Source organism: Aquarana catesbeiana, linkage group LG03 (genome assembly GCF_042186555.1).
Source record: "Aquarana catesbeiana isolate 2022-GZ linkage group LG03, ASM4218655v1, whole genome shotgun sequence".
In the NCBI taxonomy this organism is placed as follows: Eukaryota; Metazoa; Chordata; class Amphibia; order Anura; family Ranidae; genus Aquarana; species Aquarana catesbeiana.
The window spans coordinates 187,095,974-187,113,602 of NC_133326.1; the positions used below are offsets into that span (position 1 = coordinate 187,095,974).

The following is a 17,629-nucleotide window of genomic DNA, read 5'->3' on the forward strand; positions in this document are numbered from 1 at the left end:
GTGTCTTTGTGTTCCCTTCATGTCTCCTATTTGTGTGATTTATACTGAAACTAATTGACCTGTGATCGCTGTTACCTAAATTGCCCCGTATTTCCACATCTGTTATCAGGTCTGTATTGTTGGTAATCAGTAGATCTAGTAATGTTTTATTTCTAGTTGGTGCGTCTACCATCTGACCCATAAAATTGTCCTGCAAGACACTAAGGAACTGGCGAGCCTTAAATGAATGCGCGGTTCCCTCCGCCCAGTCTATGTCTGGATAATTAAAATCCCCCATTATGATAACACTTCCCATCCTTGCTGCTAATCCAATTTGTGATAGGAGATCTGTCTCCACTTCCTCCCTCAGGTTAGGGGGCCTATAGCATACTCCCAGTATTATTTTCCCCTTAGCTTCATCCCTTTGGAGCTCTACCCATAAAGATTCCACCTCCTCCCTAGCCCCCTCAGTGATGTCATCTCTCACATTCACTTGTACATTATTCTTGATATATAGGCATACCCCTCCCCCTTTTTTACCCTCTCTGTCCTTGCGGTATAGGGTATACCCTTGAATGTTTGCCAACCAATCATGAGAGCTGTTGAACCAGGTCTCTGAAATTCCCACAAAATCCAAATCCTCCTTGTACAACAGTATCTCTAGTTCACCCATCTTGTCCGCCAGGCTCCTGGCATTGGTGAACATGCCACATAGTTTAGACCGGTCGCATATTGTCCTCGTATTGGGTGTTTCAAGATTGCAACTTGGACTTGCTACTATACTCACTTTGTGTTTTTGTGCTTTGGTTAACCTACCACTAATGCCCCCAATACTACCCTCTGGAATATCTTCCGCGCTGGCTATCACTGTCTCTGGACCCTCCCCCCCATCGCCTAGTTTAAAAACCCCTCTAACTTTTTGGCCATCTTCATTCCCAGCAGATCTGCACCCTCCTCATTTAGGTGCAGTCCGTCCCTTCTATAGTACTGGTTACCGACTGAGAAGTCGGCCCAGTCCTCCAGGAACCCAAACCCCTCCTTACTACACCAGCTCTTCAGCCACTTGTTTACTTCCCTAATCTCCCTCTGCCTCTCTGGTGTGGCTCGATGTACCGGTAGTATTCCTGAGAACACTACCTTGGAGGTCCTTTTCCTCAATTTAGCTCCTAAGTCCCTAAAATCGTTCTTTAGGACACTCCATCTGCCTCTGACTTTGTCATTGGTGCCAACGTGCACCATGACAGCCGGGACTTCCCCAGCCCCTCCCAGTAATCTGTCCACAAGATCCGTGATGTGCCGAACCCGAGCGCCCGGTAGACAACATACTGTTCGGCGCTTCAGGTCTTGGTTACAGATTGCCCTCTCTGTCCTTCTAAGAATTGAGTCCCCTACCACCAGAATCTGTCTTTCCTTTCCCTTTGCTGCCCCCCCACTCTCACTGGAGGAGTTCTTCCCCTGGCAGCTAGGAGAGTCCCTCATCTCCAGCAGTGCTGGTCCCTGACTGGTTACACCAATGTCACTCAATGGAGCGTACTTATTGGGATGCTCCAGTCCTGGATCGGCCTCCCTGGCACTTCCCCCTCTACCCCTCCTGACTGTCACCCATCTACTCTTTGCTAGTGCCTGCACCTCTTTGTCTCCACCCGCCTCTGTGCTGGCCCCTGCCGGCACCTGCCGTGTACGTTCCTGGCTCACCTTTAGTATGGAGGGACTTCTCAGTGCTGACAGTTGCTTCCCCAGATTCAGAACCTGGGCTTCCAGGGAAACAATGTGCTTACATTTTGCACAGCAGTATTCGCCCTCGATCGGATGATCAAGGAACGCATACATGCGGCAAGATGTACAAAGAGTCGCCTCTCCACACCCGCCGGGCATCGTACCTATTAAATTTGGTGAGGATTTGGGGATTTTACCCTGTCCAAATTACCTAACAACTAGCTTCCTGGCACTAATACTCAAGACAATACACAGGTACATGACAAGACAATACACAGGTACACAATACACAAGTACTAACGATCCACACACACTACTCAGACAACACCTTACTACCCAACATTTTTCAATCAGAAAATCCAGGGAGCCAGACAGATAATTCTTGGCAGAATAGCAACTGCGCCCAATCAGCTGCACTGTTCAGCAGCGCCCACTGTATTCTGACAGCCACCAGCACTGATTGGCAGAATTTGTCCATTCACATTGCATAGCATTATTGAAGGAATACGTTAAATTCTCTTAGTACAGATTCTCCTCGTTTAACGCCTTACCTGTTTAATGACTTACGACCAGCTCTCCCCACCCGAATGACACGCTGTACATCATTGTATTGTACAGTACAGTACAGAATTTTAATTTGTGTTCTGTACTTATGCAAATTAAAACAACGTTATTGAGCTGGAGTTTTGTGTTTAGACCTTGTTTTCACAATACTGTACAGTACAGTAGTTAAGAATGCTTAAAACATTGATTACTTGTGGCTCCTCATTTAAGGACCAATTTGTTTAACCACCTGGTCGTTGGAGCGGAGGAACCTGGTCGTTAAGTGAGGAGTACCTGTATATGGCCAGCTTTACTACAGCTTCTGACACTCTCTCTCTCTCTCTCTCTCTGTGTCAGCAGTGAGGGTCACTGTAGTATATTATTGCTGCTGTCTCTCTCACTCACTATGCAGTGATCAGTCACAAAAACACCATCAATAAACATTGCAACATTCTTAAAAATGATCACATATTGGGTCCTTTATTGCCAGATAAAGCCAAGGTGGTCTTTAGGGGGCCCCTTCTCTGCAAAGTAGAATTGCTCCCAATGTCATTGATCCCCCTGTGAGAACTTCTTTCTTCCATGGTGTGTTACCTTCTACCCCTGTAGAATCTGTAATGTATGCTACCATAATTCTTGTGGCAGAAAAAAGACTGATGTGTTCAAATCTACAGTTACTGACCGTACACCTGTGCTACCAAAAATATTGTATATTGATTGACCTGCCCATGCAGGAAACAGTATGTGGGGAGGGCCATCCGACCCTTTTCCATAGAGTGAATGAACCGATTGCAAACATTACAAAGGGCCTAACCAATCATCGTGTTCCTAAACACTATTTACGCTATCACAACAGAGACCTTAAAGGCGCACAATTTCTCATTATACAGTGGGGACGGAAAGTATTCAGACCCCCTTAAATTTTTAACTCTTTGTTATATTGCAGCCATTTGCTAAAATCATTTAAGTTCATTTTTTCCTCATGAATGTACACACAATACCCCATATTGACAAAAAAAACACAGAATTGTTGACATTTTTGCAGATTTATTAAAAAAGAAAAACTGAAATATCACATGGTCCTAAGTATTCAGACCCTTTGCTCAGTATTTAGTAGAAGCACCCTTTTGATCTAATACAGCCATGAGTCTTTTTGGGAAAGATGCAACAAGTTTTTCACACCTGGATTTGGGGATCCTCTGCCGTTCCTACTTGCAGAACCTCTTCAGTTCTGTCAGGTTGGATGGTAAACGTTGGTGGACAGCCATTTTAGGTCTCTCCAGAGATGCTCAATTGGGTTTAAGTGAGGGCTCCGGCTGGGCCATTCAAGAACAGTCACGGAGTTGTTGTGAAGCCACTCCTTCGTAATTTTAGCTGTGTGCTTAGGGTCATTGTCTTGTTGGAAGGTAAACCTTCGGCCCAGTCTGAGGTCCTGAGCACTCTGGAGAAGGTTTTCGTCCAGGATATCCCTGTACTTGGCCGCATTCATCTTTCCCTCGATTGCAACCAGTCTTCCTGTCCCTGCAGCTGAAAAACACCCCACCACATGATGCTGTCACCACCATGCTTCACTGTTGGGACTGTATTGGACAGGTGATGAGCAGTGCCTGGTTTTCTCCACACATACCCCTTAGAATTAGGGCCAAAAAGTTCTATCTTGGTCTCATCAGACCAGGGAATCTTATTTCTCACCCTCTTGGAGTCCTTGAGGTGTTTTTTAGCAAACTCCATAGGGCTTTCATGTGTCTTGCACTGAGGAGAGGCTTCCGTTGGGCCACTCTGCCAAAAAGCCCAGACTGGTGGAGGGCTGCAGTGATGGTTGACTTTCTACAACTTCCTCCCATCTCCCGACTGCATCTCTGGAGCTCAGCCACAGTGATCTTTGGGTTCTTCTTTACCTCTCTCACCAAGGCTCTTCCCCCCCTGATAGCTCAGTTTGGCCAGACGGCCAGCTCTAGGAAGGGTTCTGGTTGTCCCAAACGTCTTCCATTTAAGGATTATGGAGGCCACTGTGCTCTTATGAACCTTAAGTGCAGCAATTTTTTTGTAACCTTGGCCAGATCTGTGCCTTGCCACAATTCTGTCTCTGAGCTCTTCAGGCAGTTCCTTTGACCTCATGATTCTCATTTGCTCTGACATGCACTGTGAGCTGTAAGGTGTTATATAGACAGGTGTGTGGCTTTCCTAATCAAGTCCAATCAGTATAATCAAACACAGCTGGACTCAAATGGAGGTGTAGAATCTTCTCAAGGATTATCAGAAGAAATGGATAGCACCTGAGTTAAATATATGAGTGCCACAGCAAAGGGTCTGAATACTTAGGACCATGTGATATTTCAGTTTTTCTTTTTTAATACATCTGCAAAAATGTCAACAATTCTGTGTTTTTCTGTCAATATGGGGTGCTGTGTGTACATTAATGAGGAAAAAAAATGAACTTAAATGATTTTAGCAGATGGCTGCAATATAAAAAAGAGTGAAAAATTTAAGGGGGTCTGATTACTTTCCGTCCCCACAGTAGATAAGTATGTGCCCCCATAGAGAGGTAGCTCTAATAAAAGGGGGGTCTCTGCGTTGGAAACTTTCTGGATTTATGTTGATGTCCTACTATGTGAAGTGGGACATTAACGCCTTTATTAATACGTCATAAATTGTTCTTTACTGTATCAAAATTTATATTTATTATTGACTCTGACTTTTGCTTGATATTGTTTACTGGATATTCATGTTCTTACGAGTCTTCAGTTTTCGGGTGGGTTATGTATTCAAATGGGAGACTGGGGGAATTTTCATATGCAATATATAATTACACAAGACATCTCCAATTTTTTTTTAAACCACTTTTTATTATAACCCTTTTTTAATTATCATTATTAGTTTTCATCATCAACATTTTTATTACATTTATATATATATATATATATATATATATATATATATATATATATACACATACAGTATATACTCATCAGGTTTTTTCTAAATATGTTTTTCATGGCACTAATAACTTTACTGTGAGACCGGCATGCCCAAACATTTTTTTGATGGTTTATGAGTTCTAAGTGATTTTGTTTGGGGCTTGGCTTTGCATTTACATGGACTCTGCCCAGCTTAATTTGTTTTCCTTTGTGGAGCGACAGGGCACCGATGTTACTATGTAATCTTTGAGTTACGTATGCGCAGTACCCAACACGGATTCAGGAAAGCATCTTGCGAGACCGGTCACGTGGTTATGTGTGTTAACTTCAGAGCACACACATTGCTAGGAAACAGCGGGAGTTGTATTCCGTTACTATTAGAGCGGCGCATGTGCAGTTTCCACAATTCAAACGGAAACGAGGCTTGAGGCGCACGCCCGGGGCCATCTTAGATTGGATACCGGCCTGGCCATACGGGACGCTAGGACATTAATTAATCTTGGTAATGTCTACATGAATTTCCTTTGGGCAATGTATCTATTTGTACGCAATGACTAGTGGGGACCCTTATCCCAGATGATGTCTATGTAGACAAAACGCTTCCCATCCAGGCCATTGCGTACCACATGTTCTCTATGACTATACTCATGCTGGACAAATTGTTAAGCGCTGTGTCTTCATATTTTGTGTTCTGTACTTTTTAAATAAAATTTGTTGTTTGCGGTTTTACACTATGTGGAGATGCTTTATATATTTTTATATAGATAGATAATAAGTAGCAGCGCTAAATAAACTAAATAACATACACCAATAATATTAAAATCAATAGTGTAAAAAACAATGTGAAACGTCCATGACTGTGAATAAATAGTGCTGCAAAAATCAACCAAAAGATTGCAATACAGTCCAAAATAGTGAATTTCGTCCTCCACCGCACCACCAGTGATAAAAAATGCTCGCTTACCAGATGGCAAGCTATACACGCTTGCGACCTATACCTGGCCAGGGCCTTTATCCAGTTAAGGGGCCACAGGAAATCTCCAGGAAAAACCCTTCTAGGAGGTCAGCATGGGGATCGCCAAACTCATCAGCCAAAGACCATGACAGGATGGAATACGGTGATGTTCAGATGTTCCCAGAACAAAAAGGGATCACCATAGCATAATACTGTTTATGCATCATTTATTTAAATAAAAGAAAGCCACTTACAATGTGTTAGAGCAGTAAAAACAAATCAGCCGGCCGGCTTGTATGGACACCCGTCCTTCGAACACAGCACGCGAGACGTCAGCTCCTCCCCAGACGACGTCATTGTGTGACGAAACGCGTCGGGAGGAGCTGACGTGCTGACGTCTCGCGTGCTGTGTTCGAAGGACGGGTGTCCGTACAAGCCGGCTGGCTGATTTGTCAAAACTTTTTAATTAGCTTTATATAGAGTAGGAAAGAGTTGAAAGACCTGTCAGTAATCAGGTGTAATAGCCCATTTAAAAGGATGCTAAAGCTGGTTGGGAAGGGGGTAAACAACACAGTTTACATTGTATAGGTTTTATTTACAAGTTGGTTGCTCTTTTGCATATTTTGGAATGGTGACTTTTCATAGTAAATAATAATGGTCAATAATGAGGTTGCTGAGTTTACTGCACTTACTGTTAATCTTCTGTTTGAGATACATTTTTCAGTCATTTACATCTAACTGATTTTACTTTTTGCAGGTCTCTTATGTTAATATTTTTATTAGCAAGCACAAGTGGAGAAAACTATGGAAACGTTTTTATACACCATCACGCTACATGGAGAAGACTTCAATGTACGAGGACGTTTCAGAAGTTGCTTTTACACAATTGGTTTAGAATAGAAGAATATTGATCTGTACCCACTTGGATTATAGCCCGGCTCTATGTTTTCTACTAACTCTTCTAATGTATGGCTGGGACTGCACCACACACAGTATTTGGATAAAATGTTATTCAGTGTTTCATAAGTGGTTATGGATTATTTTCTGTCATTTTACAAGAGTTGTGCACATTGCTTATGAAAAAATATCAAAGGTTTTTAGGTTTGAGTCAGGCATGTTCGCCACATGTTAGATGTTTTTTACTGATTCATTTATTCAATTTATAGATCACAAGAATCTGCTTATTTATTGCAAAGAATGCACATAGCATATATTAATCTGGCACTAAAAGTCTTAAAGATAGGTGCAATTAGAGGCACCAGGCAGGGATGCCGTCTCTCCCCCTACTGTATGCCTTAGCCACAGAACCCCTAGCAATATCCATCAGATGCAACCCATTGATACAGGGTCTACACATTGGCGACCTAGAAGAAAAAATAAACATGTATGCAGATGACACATTACTATATCTAGCCGATTCAGGCCCCTCCCTGGCTGAAGCCCTACAAACAATTGAACACTTTGGTTCATTCTTATTACTCAGTATAAGTTGGGAAAAGTCACAAATTCTCCCATTGATTTTGCTTCCCAAACTAAATTACAAACCCAATTGCCCCTACAGCGAGTAAATAGTATCAAATACCTGGGAGTGAGCGTTACTAGGTCACGGTCGATTATTTTTCTCTCAGTGTGGAACCATTGTTTGCCCTGATTAAATCTAAAACACAAATATGGGCACGTCTCCCTCTCAGGGTACTAGGTCGTATCAACCTCATTAAAATGATACTCCTCCCTAAAATTCTATATGTACTGTGGCACACTCCTGTGTATCTACCACTGAAATATTTCCCAAAACCATAGATGCAGTTATCAAACCTTATGTTTGAGGGAAGAATAGACATAAACTGGCATGGCGATTACTTAAAAACCCATCTGATCTGGCCGGTACGGCCCTACCAGACTTCGGTCTATACTACTTAGCATCCCAACTATCCCAATTGTTCCGTATAGATGAGACTGACAGGAATAGATTTACTTTACTCCTATGTCCTGCCTGGGCCCAACTGACAACTGACCCCATCTGCAATATAGCAGCAGGCGTTGAAGGTATTACTAAAAAAGAGGAACACAACTCCCTCCTAAACCATTATAGAAAGATATGGAGACTGGCCTCTATCAAACTGGACATACCTACACATAACGACTATTCTCCCATCTGGCATAATAAAACATTCCAAGAATTCTTGACTGTACCAGACTCGGAGGCCTGGTGTAAAAGCGGAATTTTTTACCTCTCACACTTACTCACTGCTGGCACATTGAAAACATTTGATGCATTAAAACTAGAATTTGTATTCCCAAATCGCATGTTTTTACGATTTCTACAAGTCCGACATGCTATTCACTCCCAATTCCCAGAATCGTTACCTAACCCCGCACACAATCCCATAATGGACGTAGTCAAAAGTGAAGACCCCCAGAAATTAATATCAATATTCTACAACATGCTACATACTCCCTCATCAATGAAAATAGCCTATAATATAAAAATATGATGGGAAGGAGATCTAGGAAACCTCGAGGACGAAGACTGGAATGATGCATTGCACACATGCAAAGCTGTCTCACCCAAACTATCTGACAGACTAACCCAAATATACATTCTATACCGCACATACCTCACACCCATAAGAATGGCTAAATTTAATCAGGGACAACCTTCCACATGTCTATTATGTAACCGAGAAACAAGCACACTCTACCACCTCCTGTGGTCCTGCCCCTACATATAGGGATTTTGGAAATAGGTGGTAGATTTTCTTCATGACAGTATGGGGTCTCTGCTGACTCTAGACCCCAAACCGTGCCTACTGGGTATTTTTCCAGAGGCTGACACAAACAAATACACCAAACCTTTTATGCATGAGACCCTATTTTCCACCCGGAAAACAATTACTAAACTTTGAATGAGGCAAGCTCCCTCTAGACTATCTGACTAGAAGACTGACGTCTAATAGCACATTGCACTATAGAAAATTAATCTACAATAATAGAGGGTGCCCTGCAAATATAACAAAGTCTGAGATCGCTGGCTCAATGCATCTGACACATGCGTGTAGCACAACAGAACACATCTCCCACTTTCACGTGCCGCCCTACTGGGCCTGTGTCATATATATTACTACCTTCAAATATATATAATTGCAAAAAGTATGTTGGTACCCCAAAAAAAAACAACTATATCACTACATGGCAACAGTCTCTATGATTGACAAGGAACTTTTATGTATTACCTATGCATGTCACATGTGGAATTATTGTACTGAACAAAGGAAAAATGTTTGTGCATTGGAAGACTGTACATCTTTGTGGGAAATAAAAAACGTTTAGTTAAAAAAAAAAAAAAAAGATAGGTGCAATTTTGAAAGACATTAGCAATTTTGAAAGACATTAGCACTTGGGATGTATCCCAGCAAACAAAGCAGGTTTGTAAGTGAAACATTTTGCCTTTTCTTTCTCCTATTCATCTTCTTTAAATACTAGCATCAGGGTTACAACCAATGTAAAAGCTTTCAAATTACTTTAAGCTAGTGTCCCAACATGAGGAAAATTTGGTGTAAAGTTATATCAAACAAGACAAGTCAGTATCCCTTTGGATATGCATGCCTCTAAAAGTTTGTTCATAATTCTTGCCAAGGGCACGTAGGATAGGTCCATTGTCTTTTACTGTCTATGTTTGGTGAACACATCCCTTTTATACTCAACAGAAAGCTGTTGCTTCACAGAAATCGTTGCTATTGCCCCTGGCACCAAAGTAAGGAAGCAGAATAGTATTTAATTTTGAAGTTTAATAAAGCACATTCACCTTTTTTAGAATATAATATACAGTGGATATAAAAAGTCTACACACCCCTGTTAAAATGTCAGGTTTCTGTGATGTAAAAAAATGAGACGAAGATAAATCATTTCAGAACTTTTTCCACCTTTTAATGGGACCTATAAACTGTACAACTCAATTGAAAAACAAACTAAAATCTTTTAGGGGGGCGAAGTAAAAATAAAAAACTAAAATAATGTGGTTGCAAGAGTGTGCACACCCTCTTATAACTGGGGCTGTAGATGTGTTCAGAATTAACCGCTTGCGGACCAGCCGGCACAGTTTTACTGCAGCAGGTTGGCTCCGTTGCGCAAAATCACGTTATTGTACGTGATCTCGCAAGGCCTGGATAGCAGGCGCGCACGCGGCGAGCTCCGTGAGTCCGACCTTCGTCTCACGGAGGGGTAGAACGGCGAAATGCTAATGTAAACAAGCATTTCCCCGTTCTGCCTAGTGACATGACACTGATCACCGCTCCCTGTAATTGGGAATGGTGATCAGTGTCATGTCACACATAGCCACACCCCCCCTACAGTTAGAATTACTCCCTAGGACACACTTAACCCCTGCAGCCCCCCTCCTGCTTAACCCCTTCACTGCCAGTCACATTTACACAGTAAGTGCATTTATCGCACTGTCGCTGTATAAATGTGAATGGTCCCAAAATAGCACCAAAAGTGTCTGATGTGTCTGCCATAATGTTGCAGTCACGATAAAAATCGCTGATCACCGCCATTACTAATAAAAAAAAAAATTATTATTAAAAATGCCATAAATCTATCCCCTTTGTAGACGCTATAACTTCTGCACAAACCAATCAATATACGATTATTGCAATTTTTTTACCAAAAATATGTAGAAGAATACGTATCGGCCTAAACTGAGGGAAAAAAAATGTTTTTTTATATATTTATGGGGATATTTATTATAGCAAAAAGTAAAAAATCATGTGTTTTTTTTAAAAAATTGTTGCTCTTTTTTTGTTTATAGCGCAAAAAATAAAAACCGCAGAGGTGATCAAATACCACCAAAAGAAATATCTATTTGTGGGGAAAAAAGGACGTCAATTTTGTTTGGGAGCCACGTCGCACGACCACGCAATTGTCAGTTAAATCGAATCACAAAAAGTGCTCTGGTCTTTGGCCAGCCAAATGCTCTTGGGCTGAAGTGGTTAAGCAATCACATTCAAACTCATGTTAAATAGGAGTCAGTGCACACCTGCCATCATTTAAAGTGCCTCTAATTAACCCCAAATAAAGTTCAGCTGTTCTCTAGTAGGTCTTTCCTGACATTTTCTTAGTCGCATCCTACAGCAAAAGCTATGGTGCACAGAGAGCATCAGGGGGATGGGGGATCTCATTGTTAAAAGGTATCAGTCAGGAGAATGGGAAGGGTCCAAAAGGATTTCCAAGGCATTAAATATACCATGGAACACAGTAAAGACAGTCATCATCGAGTGGAGAAAATATGGCACAACAGTGACATTACCAAGAACTGGACGTCCCTCCAAAATTGATGAAAAGAAGAGAAGAAAATAGGTCAGGGAGGCTGCCAAGAAGCCTACAGCAACATTAAAAGAATCTGCAGGAATATCTGGCAAGTACTGGCTGTGTGGTACATATGACAGCAATCTCCCGTATTCTTCATATGTCTGGGCAATGGGGTAGAGTGGCAAGCCTTTTCTTACGAAGAAAAACATCCCAGCCCAGCTAAATTTTGCAGAAACACTTCTGAAGTGTCCCAAAAGCATGTGAGAAAATGTGTTCTGGTTCTGATGAAACCAAGGTTGAACTTTTTGGCCATAATTCCAAAAGATATGTTTGCTGCAAAAACAACACTGCACATCACCAAAAGAACACCATACCCACAGTGAAGCATGGTGGCGGCAGCATCATGCTTTGGGGTTGTTTTTCTTCACCTGGAACAGGGTCCTTCGTCAATGTAGAGGGAATTATGAACAGTTCCAAATACCCGTCAATATTGGCACAAAACCTTCAGGCTTCTGCTAGAAAGCTGAACATGAAGAGGAACTTCATCTTTCAGCTTGACAATGACCCAAAGCATACATCCAAATCCACAAAGGAATGGCTTCACCAGAAGAAGATTAAAGTTTTTTGGAATGGCCCAGTCAAAGCCCAGACCTGAATCCGACTGAAAATCTGTAGGGTGATCTGAAGAGGGCTGTGCACAGGATATGCCCTCGCAATCTGACAGATTTGGAGTGTTTTTGCAAAGAAGAGTGGGCAAATATTGCCAAGTCAAGATGTACCATTCTGTTAAACTCAAACCCCAAAAAGACTGAGTGCTGTAAAAAATTCAAAAGGTGCATCAACACAGTATTAGTTTAAGGGCGTGCAGACTTATGCAACCATAATATTTTAGTTTTTTAGGTTTACTTCCCTTGACCAAAAAGATTTCAGTTTGTTGTGCAACTGAGTTGTACAGTTTATAGGTCACATTAAAGGTAGAAAAAGTTCTGAAATGATTTATCTTTGTCTCATTTTTTTTTTACATCACAGAAACCTGACATTTTAACAGAGGTGTGTAGACTTGTTATATCTACTGTATGTGCAAAACAGGCTGTTCTTCTTTTATAAATGTATGAATTAAATATAGTTTTGACATAGTTTTTTGCACAGCAGTTGAGTATAAACACATTTGTACAGGTTACATCAGCATGAGATGAATCTCAGTCTTTTTTGCAGTGTCAGTGGAAGATTGTATTTTCTATAACCAATTAACCTCATTTCAGGTCATAAGTGAAAAACATGGGAGTCTAGATAGTATTCAAAAAAAAGTTGCCAAATCATAAATATCTTTATGAAGAGATGTGCTTTATAGTAGATTCCTACTTCATCAATATTAATAAAGATGTTTACATGACATAATATGAAATATAATATCTATTGAAATTTAATTTAAATTGAGGCATTATTGAAGTTGCCTGCTTACGCTTTCATATACAGTATTTCCCTTTCCTTACAAATTCTAAGAAAAATGATGCAAGGCACTTTTTATTCCCCAGTGGTAAAATCCATAAGTGATGGTATATCTGATATATATTGCCAGATATGTAGAACCATATTAACCATTTGACATGCATATACCTCTTTCAGGTTAATAAATGCGTATATGTGCAAAACATAGAACATTGGTTTCCATTGTTAAAATAAATAAGCTGTCAAATAGAAGTCAAAAAGGCTAGTCTATATTTAAAACAAATGTTTTGTGATAGTGTTTTTCCAAACCTGCATTCTACAAGTGGAAATATGGACAAGTGGTTAGCTCTTCACAGTATGGAAGTTGTATTTGTTACGGTAATAAAACTAGTGATGCAGTATATATTTAAGATTTTACGGCAGACGGAGACTTGCCTTTTTCTCCATCAACAAACATATTAGTTTGTTGTATAACCGTAGTTTTCAGGCTCTTTGAATGTTCCTCTGGTATTAATGTGAAGCAACAGGAATGTCTAGACTAGCCATGGTATTTATGTCTTTAACCTGTTTCCGCACATCTTACATGTACGTAATAGTATGGTGCAGTTCTGATCATTACAATACAAATATGACTAATGTATTTGTGGTTTAGATCAAAGAAACATTACAGTGTTTTCCATTTGGAATCAATAATGTGTATCATTTGTATAAGCAAATATACTTTTTACATTTACAGAGAAAGACATTCCCAAACGTAAGGTTTGAGAAGCCTTGATTGTATATAACTCCATTCTGTGGGTCTTAGAAAGATATATTAGTACTGTAAATAGTTTATTTATAATAAAGTAACATTTGTACTGTTAAATTCTACTGTAAATGATATTGTCATAAATTGTCATACATGTCAACTATTGAGGGTATCATTTCCTACTTACTGTAGGCACTATGGATATTTAAGTCCATGGAGGTCATTGCTCCTGAAAATATTTTATACTAGTTAAAAACTTGCCTTTTTGCTTATCTGTGAAAACAAGGATACAGCTGCAAGGTGGTAATACCAGCATTTCTACACAAATGTTTCTAAAAAGTCTGATCTTCAACTAAGTCACAATCTTAGACAAAACCAATCTACTTAAAGTTAGGTTTACACTTGTGTGGGTCCTGGATGCTGCATTTGCGTGGGCACAATCATGCTCCTCCTCTTACTGGGTTCCAACCATAGCAAGCCCTGCTCCTCCTTTTTGGCTGTGATTGACAGCAACGGGAGCGAAAGCTGGGAGGGAGTCGAGAGAGACACTGCTCTCATGGCCATCACTGGATCGAGATTGGACTCAGGTAAGTATAAAGGGGGGGGGGGGGGGGCAGGCAGGGGGTCTGCACACAGATTTTTTACGTTAATGCAGAGAATGCATTCCAGTAAAAAAAAAAACCTTCAGCCTTTAGGACCACTTTAAGTGATATTTCTTGGACATCTTGCTTGAACAGAGCTTTAGGCCATGCCACATTATCTCAGTTTGGTTAACGTTGGGTAAGAGGACTCTGATTTGGCCATTTTAGATGCCTCTTTAACCAAACGCGATGTGCCTTTTTATAGGACAGAGCACCTTCAAACCACACATTTAACCTCTTTGACTGGAATACCTGAATACAATTATACCTTTTCAAGATTTCATATCCTTAAGGTCCATATACTGTACCATTAAGGAGCTTGATTTTTTAGCCATGTGTTTAATTGATAACAAAAATTTTATATGTTGTATTTATTGTTTGTTGAACAAGACTCTTTGTTAATATTATTATTATTTCTTAGATGAAGATCAGACCATATTATAGGAGCCATTCATGTAGAAATCCAAGTAATCTTCAAAATGTGAACATTTTCTTGTAACCATACAAAGGTTATATTACACATTTATTTTAAACAACTACTGTGCATAAAATGACTGGTAGGAAGTGGTATGTTATTGCTATTATGTTGATTCTGTGTTGCTATAGGATTGACACTTAATTTGCAAATTTTTTTTTGCTGTTATTTACACTTAAAATACCCCTTACACTGCTGACAGCAGCCTGTCAATACGTTAACACTGTAGATAGGACTGCTTTGAGGCAGATGCAAAGCTCTTTATTATCCCCTTTGCCCTTCTGGAACATGGTCACAACACAAAGGAGCAATGACAGGCCATGCAGCAATACCTTAATACCTTTTTTTTTAATTGTGCCAGAGAAAAGCTAATGTGATCTTAATACCTAAATTTTATTTTTTTGTTTGTGTTTATAAAATTTGAAATAATAAGGGAAGAATTGCAGGTGTTGATAAAGCTTGATATAGTTCCTTCTTTGAGGAAATTATATCATGTGTGACAATAAATATTGCTTGGTATGCCACTTTTATAATGTGAAATGTCATATCAGAGCTTGATGAATTAGCCCCGTAGCGTGTACTTACCAGCCTACGCTAGTTTTGTGTGCCTCCTCTTTCCTGCCATGACAACATCAGCAAGCTAGTGTGTGGAAAAGCAAGATGTGACAGGGTCTATAATAATCTACCTTTCAAACATCACTATAAATGGCTCCAAACTCTTTCATGACCTTTCTTTCAGTAGCCAATCACAAAGTAAGTAAGCAGGGCTTTAATAATATGTGGACTAGCCTTATATGGTGTAGAAGGTAAGACTTGGTACAACCCCATTTAGAATACTCTAAAGCAGTGGTCTCCAAACGGCGGCCTAGGGGCTGCCCTGTTCCTGCTTATATCTAGCCCTTGGGGCACTGTTCCTCCCACTGACACCAATGACAAGGCATTATTCCTTCCACTGATACCAACAATGAAGCACTATTCCTTCCACTAATACCAATGATGGGACATTGTTTGCTTCCATTAACACCAGGGCATTTTCTACTCACACTGACAGACTGTCCCCCCAAAGTGAAGAACAGTAAACTGGCCCTTTGTTTAGAAAGCATTGTTGTCCAACCTTTTTGTAAGTGGTCACTTTGTGGGGCAACACTGGATTTTCAGGGCTGGTAATACATTTTTTGCTTAGGTAATAAATAAAGTCCAATAAGCTCAGAGTACAGAGTGCTGAAGCAGCTGGACAAACTTTTCTAGAAGGGGGATAGAGTCAGGCAGTAGGGAGCAGAACAGGAGATGTGCCATAGACATCAGCCTGTGATGAGGGCTGGGTAAGCACCAATCCACTAAAAAAAAGGAATGCAAGCACTTCCTATGCTGCATTAGTAAAAATAAAAAAGGTTTTATTTTGTGGCTGAATTGCTAAATGAAACATAAAACAAGGATTTTATATTTCATTGTAGATAACAGTAAAACAGGTTTACTAAAATAGGAAGAAAAGCAAAAACAGGATTTAAACAGGAGGGGTGATTTAGGCAGTGGAGAGCAGAGCTGAAGATGTGCAGTTGTGATCAGGGCAGGAAAAGCACTTATGTGTCCAAAGAAGGAATGTGTGTGCATCCTGCTTTGACCACCCATTTACAATCCAGTTGCTAGGCTACAGTGCAGAGTAAGAAATGCAGATGAGCATTTTTTTTTATTAGTATCTATGTTTTATAAAAGGGAAATCATAAATTTATGCTTAGTGAGCCGGTTTGTCTCTTATTTGGTGCGTACCATATATTTGAGCAGTGAAACAGTAAATCCTTCTTTGGCATTTCACAGAGAAAAACATGCAAAAATATGTATTAGAAATTTTATTGTAAAGGAAATGTGTCCACTTCTGCTTCGCTTATCCCTTAATCCACCAAGAACTGAGCTACAGTACACTGAGAACGCTAGGGGCAGGTACTCACTGTACCTGTCCACATCCCCCACTGTGTACTGTAGCTTAGCATTAGGAATAGGTGGTCCATCTGTGCAATGATCTAGGGAACGTAGGTTAGACAGCTCAGCACTAAACCTTTCAATGAAAAACAAGAAACTACTTTCCTTGATCACATCAGTAATTTACTTTTCCTACAAGACTGTGGATGAGGTTTAAGATTTACACAGGATTTACATGTAAGAAGTCCACATAGAATTTTAAGGAATAAATAATCTTTTATTTTTTTTAACTCTGGAATACATTGTTTAGTTTACAATGCAGATCCTATTCAGTCAGAATAAATTCTCAAAGTATTAAATTTTCAAAAGAAATTTCAGTATTGGTACTAGTGTAGAATATTAAGACCAGGCTGATAAACCAAGTGGAGGACCTAATCTTATTTAGCATACTAATGACTAATAATATACTTTCTAATTTGCAAACTGTACCAGCATTTCAAATGAAGTATGTATATGTTAAACATGAGAATTTATACAAATATATTCATATTTGTAGGCAATGTGCCAAAACACAGTTGTTCAAAATCTTTACACCCACTGTCAGCTTGAAAATAAAGGTAAGATTACTTCCAATGCTGTTTTCTTTTAATAAAATCAGTTCTGTCCTCCGGCCTCATCTCTGTTCTTTGATACTGAAAAATGGTCTGTGGGGTTGATTTTAAGTGAAATTATGATGGTTGAGGTACATTATATTGTATTTGTGTGTGTGTAGTGCTTTATAAAGAGAAAATACAGCAGTCTGAAACTTCTGTTGAGCAGGCAAGGAAAAAAGGAAGGAGAAGACAGAGGAATGAGTTTGAATCTAGCAGGGATTAAACTCAAATAGTGAAGGATTGCTATCTTATAGGACTACAGATCTAGAAATTTTAATGTGGCAAAGTGGTACCCTGAAATTTTGCTATTTTTTTAAGAAGTACCCTG

General features: G+C 39.9%; 1 protein-coding gene across 2 annotated transcripts in view; it reads left to right on the forward strand.

The window, feature by feature from the left end:
* The window catches only part of LHFPL3 (LHFPL tetraspan subfamily member 3), a 116,700-nt gene extending 99,419 nt beyond the window's left edge, over positions 1 to 17,281 (forward strand). For both annotated transcript variants that reach the window (XM_073619620.1, XM_073619619.1), the window contains one exon: positions 6,869 to 17,281. In XM_073619620.1, the coding sequence (XP_073475721.1) occupies positions 6,869 to 6,882 (14 nt within the window). In that variant the 3' untranslated portion in view covers positions 6,883 to 17,281. The remainder of the gene's footprint in view (positions 1 to 6,868) is intronic.
* Positions 17,282 to 17,629: the final 348 nt, after the last annotated feature.